Source organism: Austrofundulus limnaeus, unplaced genomic scaffold, assembly GCF_001266775.1.
Source record: "Austrofundulus limnaeus strain Quisiro unplaced genomic scaffold, Austrofundulus_limnaeus-1.0 Scaffold374, whole genome shotgun sequence".
Taxonomy (NCBI): Eukaryota; Metazoa; Chordata; class Actinopteri; order Cyprinodontiformes; family Rivulidae; genus Austrofundulus; species Austrofundulus limnaeus.
In genome coordinates this window covers 468636-478865 of record NW_013952776.1, presented here as the reverse complement: position 1 = coordinate 478865, position 10230 = coordinate 468636, and the positions used below count along the sequence as shown (strand labels likewise).

The 10230-nt window shown below is 40.2% G+C and overlaps 2 protein-coding genes across 6 annotated transcripts in view; both read left to right on the top strand.

The window, feature by feature from the left end:
• The window catches only part of ubr5 (ubiquitin protein ligase E3 component n-recognin 5), a gene marked incomplete in the record, with an annotated part of 43090 nt that extends 41891 nt beyond the window's left edge, over positions 1–1199 (top strand). For all 5 annotated transcript variants that reach the window (XM_014023513.1, XM_014023510.1, XM_014023512.1 and 2 more), the window contains 1 exon segment: positions 379–1199. In XM_014023513.1, the coding sequence (XP_013878967.1) occupies positions 379–591 (213 nt within the window).
• A 575-nt stretch (positions 1200–1774) lies between these two features.
• On the top strand, positions 1775–10176 carry LOC106528362 (protein LYRIC). Its single transcript, XM_014023508.1, has 13 exons — positions 1775–2395; positions 2584–2703; positions 3210–3291; positions 3562–3738; positions 3998–4048; positions 4695–4823; positions 5304–5384; positions 5649–5717; positions 5803–5945; positions 6272–6391; positions 6515–6625; positions 6835–6958; positions 9306–10176. The coding sequence occupies exons 1-13, from the start codon at positions 2066–2068 to the stop codon at positions 9368–9370; spliced, it is 1602 nt and encodes a 533-aa protein (XP_013878962.1). The 5' UTR covers positions 1775–2065; the 3' UTR covers positions 9371–10176.
• Positions 10177–10230: the final 54 nt, after the last annotated feature.

Below are 10230 nucleotides of genomic sequence, written 5' to 3'. Positions count from 1 at the left end.
CGATATGTATTTCTATATATGAACTAGAAATGTTCATGAATTCTGTTTGTGTTTAGATACGCTGACTCATCAGGTGTTAGAAACCGCTCCATAGGACATTGGTTTGCGGGAAACTTAAATATGTGGGAAAACAAGTATTGAATAATTAAATAGAAAATAAGTTCTGAATGGAATAAATACCTTTTGAGGTGACTTTTTGTGCTGAAGGGAAAAAAAACTGGCTTTAGCAGCAACCCAGCAGCAGCATGTGATTTAAAAAAAACTGTGACATGGATGTATGTTTTGATGTCATTCATTCACTTTTTGGCCTTTTTGTGTGACTTTAACCCCAGCACACAGCTTCCAACCATAACGTGAGCTCATTTGTCTGCTCCTCAGGTGTACTTCTGGACCTCCAGCCCTTCTCTGCCAGCCAGCGAAGAGGGCTTCCAGCCAATGCCCTCCATCACCATCCGGCCTCCAGACGACCAGCACCTCCCCACAGCCAATACCTGCATTTCACGTCTCTACGTGCCACTCTACTCTTCAAAACAAATACTTAAACAGAAACTCCTGCTAGCCATTAAGACCAAGAATTTTGGTTTTGTGTAGAAGTTCAACAGAACAGTTTCAAAAAATAAAATAAAAATGCGTTTACTGTTGTGTAATATTTACCTAGCTCCATTTTTGTAGATTTTTTTTGTCCAGTTTTATGAAATTTGACATAAGGTCACTATCTCCCCATATGTTAATAATTGTTTGTGTTGTGAACACAAACAGCATACTTACTTTCTTTTTGTTTCTTTTGTTGTAATAAAGAGGTATACGGTCCAGAACATTCCTGTATTGGCACTGTAAAACATAAAGCCCCACAGCTCTGTTCTATTGGCTTAAACCTTCGTTTACCAGGAATTGTGTTTGACAGTAAACTGTCAGCCAAAAACTTAGCCAAAGATGACAGCAGTAGAAATATTAAAAAGAAAAGAAGAGACACTGTGATTAATTTCTTTTTCCTTCCCAAGAAAAGTACTATCACTGACAGTTCACTGCTGCCTTTATGGAAAGTCTTTTTTTTTTTTCTTGTACAGGGGGAGTAGGGAATTTCAGAATAAACTTGGATGTAAATAAGTTGTGTGGTCATTTTGTTTGTAGGAATTGTGTGATAATCAATATATTGACCTAGCTGATAGAGGCGAAAATTAAAAAATTACTAAGTGAAACTGCGTTTTGTGTGTAAGAGAGATTTGTAAATTTTTAAACATTCAACTTAAGTTTGATTTCCTAATTACCGTTGGAGCAACACATTTAACAGGGCATTTTAATACAAAATCTATCCATATTATACTGGTTAAGGTGTCTTAAAGTTTGTTTTATAAATGTTAAAGGAAAAAACTATAGAAAAGGATTAGGGCCATGATGAAAAATTGGCCATAAACTACTTTAGTAAAAAACTAAATCAATACAAAAATGTCCCTAAAAATGTACTGGAGGCTGGCTGAGTTTTTGAACCTGTTTTGACCAATCAGAGCAGACTTAGTCACACTTTCACTTCAAATCCGTTTTTGTTGCTTTCAAGAAGGAAGCAAAGTAAAAAATATATACGTGGTTAAGCACGATATTCATTACATTTTAGCTACACGTATTAAAAATGTTCTGAAACAAAAAAGCCGCGAAATACAAAAAAAGCTTGATTTATCTCAACTGTAATAAGGGCATGTAGTTATGATTTACAACTAGGGAGGTTGGGTTTCCGACCGTCTTGAAGGCAACACCGCCCCTCCAGTGATAACGGAACCATATGAGGTGAACTTGCAGTAGTAGCGTTGTGCTAGTTGCCACACGCTTGTATTTGATCTTAAACCGTATCGCCTAGCTGATTTTGCTCATAGTTTGTCACCGCAGCGTTTTTAAGAAACCTGCTAGTTAGCAGCTAGCCTAGCTTAGCCGATGCTGCTGCCTGATGAATTAATTGTTTGCCATCATGTCGAAGTTGCTTCGTTATTTTTAGCTAGCGCGACGAGAAGCGATAATCAAAGCGTGAAGAATCGGCCAGTTGCTTGAGAGAGAAGAGATAAAAGAAGCAGCGATGGAGCAGTGGCGAGACGCGACCTCTCGACAGGTTAAGCTGCTCACTAATCGTCTGAATGTAGTGTTGTCCGAAGGCCTGGAGTGGCTGCGCTCTGAGTTCGGCGTGGATCTGGGGCTGAAGCCTGACCTTATTCCGCCATGGGTAATGCTCTCTGCGGCGTGCGCCGGAGTGCTGCTGCTGCTCGTCCTGTGGGCCTCGCTGTTTCGGGCCATTTTCAAGAAGCGGACCGTCAAAACCGCTGCGGACGACGAAGTGGAAGTAAGGCGAGCCCCCGTCAAGCCTGTGAAGTCAGAGGAACCGAAGAAAAAGAGGAAAAAGACCGAAAAGGCACGTAAATGAACCTGCATGACAACCGTGCTGCTAGCATGTGAGCTAAGAAGCTACAGCGACACGGCTAGCATATTGCTAGCTCTGCTGGGAGCTCCCCTCATTAGTTGAATGTTGGTTAAACTGTTGGAAAGCTTTACGGCTTTCTTTGATGCACTTAATTCGTAATCGTTATGTGTGATTTTCAGAAAGCTCAGCCAAATGGAAGAGCTGTTGCTGAGCCTCAGGAAGAAGCCATCGTGTCGGAAGAGATAGTGCCACATCACCAGTCGCCTCCTCCAGAAGTCAAGACTGAAAAGACTGCTGAGGTAATTTACAAGGTTTGGCACTAAGATGTTGTTTAATAATAATAATATTCAAAATTATTTAGTAGTTACAATAGTTACAAACAACTAAACCTAACTATGTAGTAATAACTTCATTATCTTGATAGTTTCATTTCATGAAAACTAGTGCACCCGTCACCATTCAGTAACTAACTGCTTAGTCATTTTTAGGTTTTGGTTTTATTCATTTAGCAAGTTCTTGGCTATGATAATGACAGCACAAGATCTGTTCCCACAGATAACTCTCTATTTGTGTTTCTTCTATCGCATGCAAATTTATTCTCCTGTTTGGAGACATTTTGCACAAAAACTACATATTTAAGGGATTTACTTATGAAGCTCAGCGCCTGCTGATTTGATTTATCTTGGTTTAGTGAGCGTGGAACTGATTAATTCTTATATTTATTGGAATCCTATGCAAATGCTGTATTCATTTTGTTTGAATCTCTAGTATAATGTCTATTCTTATGCTTGGTTTCATTTTGCAGACAAAGAAGGCCAAAAAGAAGGCCAAACAAGCTGTGAAGGAGACCAAGACGGTGACTGGTGATGGCAAAGAACCAGAAGAAGGTGAAAAATAATCAGAATTGACTTGTTTTGATAGGAGTCTCTTTGCTTGTATTTTATTAAAGCTGATGCTATTAAACAGCTTTTATTTTATTTTTAACTCTGTTGTGATTGATGGTTAGGAACGTGAGGTTTAAGTTAGGAAACAGGGTCGGCCTGTTAGTTTTTTTTTTTTTTTCTCAGCAAAAAATGCAGTTGCCTAATCCCTACCACGTTTTCCTTGCTAATCCCGTAGTGGACCACTCCTAGACTCTGGACTCTGTTACTTTTCAGGAACGTGGGAGACGAAGGTCAGCAACAAGGAGAAACGTGAGCAGCGCAAGAAAGACAAGAGCTCCAGTGACGGCTCGGCCAGTCCTGGAGGCGGGAACACACCCGTCAACGTTCCCCCGGAGCAGCCCAAAGCCTCTGCTGCACCCCCTGCACCTGCCAGCCAGAAGAAGAAAAAAGGTGCTGATGGCTGTTTTGTGTGTAAACGTCTGCAGGGAAAAACGAACCCTGTGGACCTGTGCAGATAAACAACCTAACCTGACATCCATTCTTCTGTTAGTSTCTTGTTGACAGGATAAACTATAAATACCAGTCCTGTGGGCATTAAACCTCAAACCAGTTTTCTCAGGAGCAGTAGAGCTAAAGTGTGTTTTGAGTGTGCAGGTGTTCGAAAACAGCCTCCTGTGGACAGCATTTATTGAMCTTTTTATGTTTTTAGGAGAGTCTGCGAAGGTGAAGGCCGAGAAGCTCGAAGCTGTTGTTCCTCAAGGTAATTAGCAGCCGATAAATGCCTCGCCTTGTTAAGATAAGATAAGATAATTTATTAGTCTCCCGTGGGAGAAAATTGTCCTGAAAGCAGGTGCAAGTACTACAACATGACAATAACAATTGCAATAAAACTCATCAAAAGGACAATAACAATGAATAATGCATAAAAATACATTAAAACCACAAATGTCAGATCAGATCAACTCARCAGTACATCCTCTACATGCTAGTCTTGGTCATCGTCTGGACCTCCTATCACTCTGTCCGGTCCCTGCTCGTCTGCCWTTTATCAGATTAATAGAGAGAGGTACAAATGAATGTTTCAAACGGTTGTATTTGCAAAGGGGGACCCTGAACCTTCTCCCAGGATTCATAAGAACGTATTCTGACACRAGTACATGGGACCCATCAGACAAGATGTTCTCAGCTTGCCTGATGGTAGCCTGCTCAAACAGGAGTTGTGGAGTAGATAAATCCAGTGTTGATAATCTTACTTGCTCATTACTAATTCAGAAAGTCAGCCCATACTGAAAGCAGTGGGAGCTCATTATTATTGTAAATCTCTAAGACCTTTCAGTGTTACGTGTGTGACGTCATTAATTTAATTGTGGCTGAATAAAATATATTTGTTTTATTTTTGGYGTTAGGCAACAGCAGCAATGCAGCTGTGGTGGCAGCTCCAGCTACAAAAGTGGCTCCGAGCGCTGTTGCTCCGAACGTAAACTCCTGGACAACTCCAAGGCAGCCAGCAGCRCATTGGAGAGCAGAATTTGAGGGTAAGAAGGATTTCTCTTTAAATATTACCTGTTGGTTCAGTTTAAAATCAGCTGTTTTTTATTGATTTTTTTTGCAGTAATATTAAAGACAAAAAAATTGCTTTGCCTCWGATATGTTAAGATATTTAAACCGTAGGAATGATACAGTGAAAGATATTTAGTGACGTTGACATTGTGAATTTGAGTTTTATCTTTAAACTTGTAATAAGTTCACACCTGCTGCTGTATTAGTTTGTAAAAAGTGGGTTCTGAGTAGAACCGTACCACATAACCAAAAAGCACCAGTAGTATTGCTGGTGTTTTAACAGCGTTAGTAGATACGATGCTTCTTAGTGGATAAAAAAGGCAAACTTACTAAAATTAAGTCGTCATAAGGGAATTTGTTTTATTGATATTAAAATGTTGGGTTAAGTTTGTTAAACATGAGTTGAGTAGAACAGCATTGTAAGTGTGTGTGTGTGTTTAATGTGTGTGTTTCAGCATGGACTGTGATTGACAGGCCCATGCCCACACCAGACCTGAATCTGGTGTCTTTACCTGGCCTGGGAGTTGGTGCTGCTCGTAAGTTTACCGAACTCTGAAGTGAAACGGTTTCAATAATCATACGCTCCACTAGGTGGTGCTGTTTCCTAAAACATCCCGATGCATCTCGTAGAAAAAATCAAAAAGAAAAAATAAGTAGGTCCTCTGGATGGACCTACTGAAGAAGTCTCTTGGATGAGAGACGAAACGTTTCACTAAAGAAGAACCCATCCAGAGGACCTACTTATTWTTTTCTTTTTGATGTTTCCTAAAACATTTCTTCTTTCTTGTTTGTCCTTGTAGAGCCTCAGCCTGTGAGGGACCTGCCGTGGCTCGGTCAGCCCAGAGTGGACGATGAGTGGTCTGGACTCAGTATGTTTCTTTTTTAAAGCTCTCGATTGAGCTGAACTGATTTGAAAAGCTCCTTCAGTTCTCTGACGGTGTTTGTGTTGTTCAGATGGGGGTTCAGCTGACCCCAGCTCTGACTGGAACGCTCCATCTGAAGCCTGGGGAAACTACGAGGAGCCCACCCCCGAGCCTCCTCGGGCGCAGGAGATGCCGCTCCCCGAGCCAGCCAAGGGTAATCTGATGGGGCCAGCTGTAAGTCTAAAATGWTACCTTGGAGGTAAAAAATGAACAGTTCAGTAATTAATGGACCTGGGTYTGGACTCAGCTCTCCTGGTTCTTTTCTCTGACTTTAACTCTGCTTGTTTGTAATAATGAGTTAACAGAGTGGGCTGAATTAACAGACTTTTAATGTTGTAATCCTCTTTATTTACTACCAACCCCTGCACACCCTCACAGCACCATTAATAAGAACTATTCCCACTTCTTAAGGAAAACTTGTGAACAACTTTTTGTTTTGTCTTTGCATGTTTTTATATTTATTTTATCTTCTACATTTGTCTAACTTGTTTTCTTTACAGGATGAGGATGATGATGATGAAAAGGAGAAGGGAGATGTCGGTAATGATGGAGCAGCTAAAATCAAGAAGAAGAAAAAGAAGAAGAAGAAGGCTGCTGAGGAGGGGGGAGCAGCAGGCCAGGTAACAATACAAACCCATCACAGAATCAGTGGTCCTGTTTGTTTATAAGCTATGATCTTTATCATAGCTTGTTTCTAAATGTAGCCATGACTGTTTGATGAACCCCCCTGGTGTTGTGTGCAGGCCGAGGAGCTGCTGAAGGAGACTAAGCCAGCTGCCTCTGTGATGAAGCAGCAACCCGCTCAGGAGATCTCTGCTGCCGTCCAGCCTGTCAAAGCTGCTGCTGCAGCTGAGGTCAGTGGCTTAAAGAAAGATGGAAACCCAACACAATCTGATAAACGTTCAGAACTATACATGGTTCATGTTTATACACCATATTCTTCATGTTCTAGAAGACATTTTAAAATGTTTTCAGTCTTGATCAGTCATGGAAGGATCACCTCAAGTTAATAGTTTTTCAGAACTTTATTCTTTTTTTTCTCCCCATATTTCTCTTTGAGCAGACTAGAGAGCGACAAGTGAAGGACACCATATCCCAGAAACCCCCTGTCACACAAGTGCCACAGAAGCCCACTGATGGAGAGCCCACTGCCAAGCAGAACAACCTTCCTGTTCCAACACAGCAAAGTAAGCCCTGCTCTGTCCGACCGGAGGCTCTCAGCACCACTACTGAGGTTTTTGTACCAAAACTGTGTGATTATTGCTCAACTAGRAGCTGTGTAATGACATTTTGGAGACCATTTCTGCAAAGACTTTCACAGGAAAACCAGAGACTAAGAAATAACTCGGGGAAATCTAAGCCTAACTGTAGGATTTAACAAAAAGGAAAGTCTTCAGTCTAAACTTAAAAGTAGATCGAGTGTCAGCCTCACAGCTTGATAACGGAAAGCTCTGCCTCCCATTCTACTTTTAGAAACTCTAGGAACCACAAGTAAACCTGCAGTCTGAGAGCAAAGTGCTCTGTTAGGAAAGTATGGAACAATAAGACGTTTAATATACGATAGAGCTTGGTTGTTAAGAGCTGAAACTCTGATCCTGGCACCTGAAAATAAGATCCCTCAGATAAAAGAACAGCTGGGCTCTCTGGGGCCGACTGTTAAAAAGAGTTTATGGAATCTGGGAGTCAATTTTGATTCAGATCTGTCACTAGATAAACACGTCAAAAATCTAGTTACCTCGTGCTATTTCCAACTCTGTAACATTTCTAAACTTCGCCCCCTCCTGTCTGCCTCTGACCTGGAAATGGTAATCCATGCCTTTATCTCAACCCGTCTTGACTACTGTAACAGCCTGTTCACCTGCTTGAATCAGAAACAATTAAACCGGCTCAAACTTGTTCAAAACTCTGCTGCTAGACTTCTAATAAGAACATCCAGATTCTCTCACCGCACCCCTATATTATCAGACCTCCACTGGCTACCTGTACAATTCAGACTCAAGTTCAAAATCTTGGTTCACACTTTTAGAGCTCTACACGGCCATGCGCCGAATTACATCTCCGGTCTTCTCTCGCCTTATTACCCCAGACGCAACTTGCGCTCACAAGACCAGAATCTTCTCTTGGTCCCCCGTACTCGCTTTAAGACCTATGGTGACTGTGCCTTTTCCTCAATGGCTCCCAGACTGTGGAACGCCCTTCTGCCCTATCTAAGATCTGTTGATAATACTGACTCCTTTATAAAACAACTAAAAACACACCTTTTCACTCAAGCATTCAACTGAATATATTCAACACCTCACAATTTGAGTTTATAAGCCCTGTGTTATTCCGGTTTAGTATCCATCCCCTCCGCCTATAATAGTGAGAGATAAATTAAACTCCTTTTTGTTTTTGTTTCAAATATTGAATGTATTTAATGTATAATTTGTACAGCTTTTGTGATATTTTGATATTTTTGCTTTTTCTTTCTGATTATGGATGTACAGCACCTTGTGAAATCCTTTTCTGTGAAAGGCGCTATAGAAATAAACTTTTACTTACTTACTTACTTACTTAGTGGTTGTATTGAACTCTTGTTTGTATTGCCCCACCTCTCAGTGCAGTAAATTAGATGAGGTAAAACTAATGAAMAGTACAGAATCTGAAGTGACTCGATGTTCAGAAAAAACCTTGCTTTGGCCATAGTTAAAATGCTTCTTGATAATTTATTACAGACACATTTCATGTGAGACTTCCACCAAATTTTGACAATCTGATATTGTCCCTCCAAAATTTAGTTTCCTTCACTTTTTCTGAAGCCACACCCATTGTGTATGTTTGGGTTCTTTAGCTTATTGTGTGTAAATAACATAAGTCTAGTTCAGGTTTACTACTATCATGTTGGCATAATCAGTTTTAGATTTTGATGAATTCCAAAGTAATAGTTTCTCAAAGTTGTTGTAAAATTCTCATTAGAATCTAAAATGTTAGTATAATCAGCAAATGGGATACTGTTTAGGGTTTACATTAATGTACAGGATAAGTAACTGTGGACTTTTGACCCTTGTGGAGCACCTTGTACACAATGTCCAAACATCTAGACTGAAATTCTTTCATCTTCACAAATTGTTTCCTGCYATTTAAAWAGCTTCRCATCCAGTCTAGTTCAATTCCTCKAATCTTATTTTTACAATTTTATTGAATATTTCATGGTTTATTCTGTCAAACACTGTTTTAGATGAATAAATAGTCACAACACAAATTAGAATGTTGTTTGGTTTTTAGACTTGTATTTTCACTGCTAGAAAATGGCATGCCTGTAAGCTAAATAATTCAAATGTCATTGCAATTATCAATTTTTGTTTTATTTCAAAATTTCTTTTGAAATTGACGGCAAAAGTAAAGATTTGATGCAGTTTTTACACAAAGCATTATTTACCCCCCACCACCACCACCCCCTCCGTACATTGAGAAGTCTTAGTTGTAGTTCTGTCTCTTGTCGATCCTCTGTGTGGGGGAAAAATGTAAAAATKATAATTTTTCCTGTTTCTGCAGAAAGACCTGAGGAGAGTCAAGCTCCCAAACCAGCAAAGAAGAAGAAGGCGAGAAGAGAGACCTGAGACGGCTTCCTCCACTTCTCTGTATGCAAAAGAATTTGCGTCCTGTTTATGCAACACCTTAAGTGACGGGGACTTTGAACCATGATGTTATTGAAGGAGTTTACCTTAAAACCTGTCTGAAAGTCAAGTTTTTTTACACATTGTGTCGATTGTTGGATCATTGAAAGCTGAAACAAAATGCAGTGCAATCTAATATGAGGTGTTAATGATTTCTTTTTTTTTTTTTTTGTATGCATCCAAATCTTCTGATTTTGTCTTCTAATTCCACTGAATCAAATAATTGAAGGAGCTGTATTGTAATTCTTAGACGTGTAGAGAATCCTGATCATGTTTAGAAGATTGTTGTCTTGATGGATAACGMATGGCGTGGACTCTGTAGGAAACGGTTAATGGGCAGGGGGGTCACACAAAGACCGAGACAGAAAGATGAAGCGGCCTCTGCTCTGCAGCGTTTTAATCGGCGCCAACGTTTGTCGGACTGAACAGTTGGAGCTCAGTGAGGTGTAAACTATTGTTGATGTAAATGAGCGTCGTCAGGCACAGGAAAGAATCGTGTCTGCTCTGTATGTTTGCATCACTTTACGCTGCGATTCTGAAAGCGTCGTCGACTCTGTCCTCCTGGTTCGTCTGGTCTGATGTCTTTCTGCAGCGGGACGGCTGTTGTGTTTTCACAAAACACTTCTTCAGCGTCCGCCTCTTCTCCACTCAGAAGTCTTCAGAACCTTTTTGTAAAACTTGTTTGTAATAAAAGAAAAACTAAAGCCATATGTAAAAAGACTAAATAAAGGCCAGTTTTTCTATCTTTAGACAACTTGTTATTGTTGAATTATCACACACACACCTTGTTCCTGTTTGTCTTT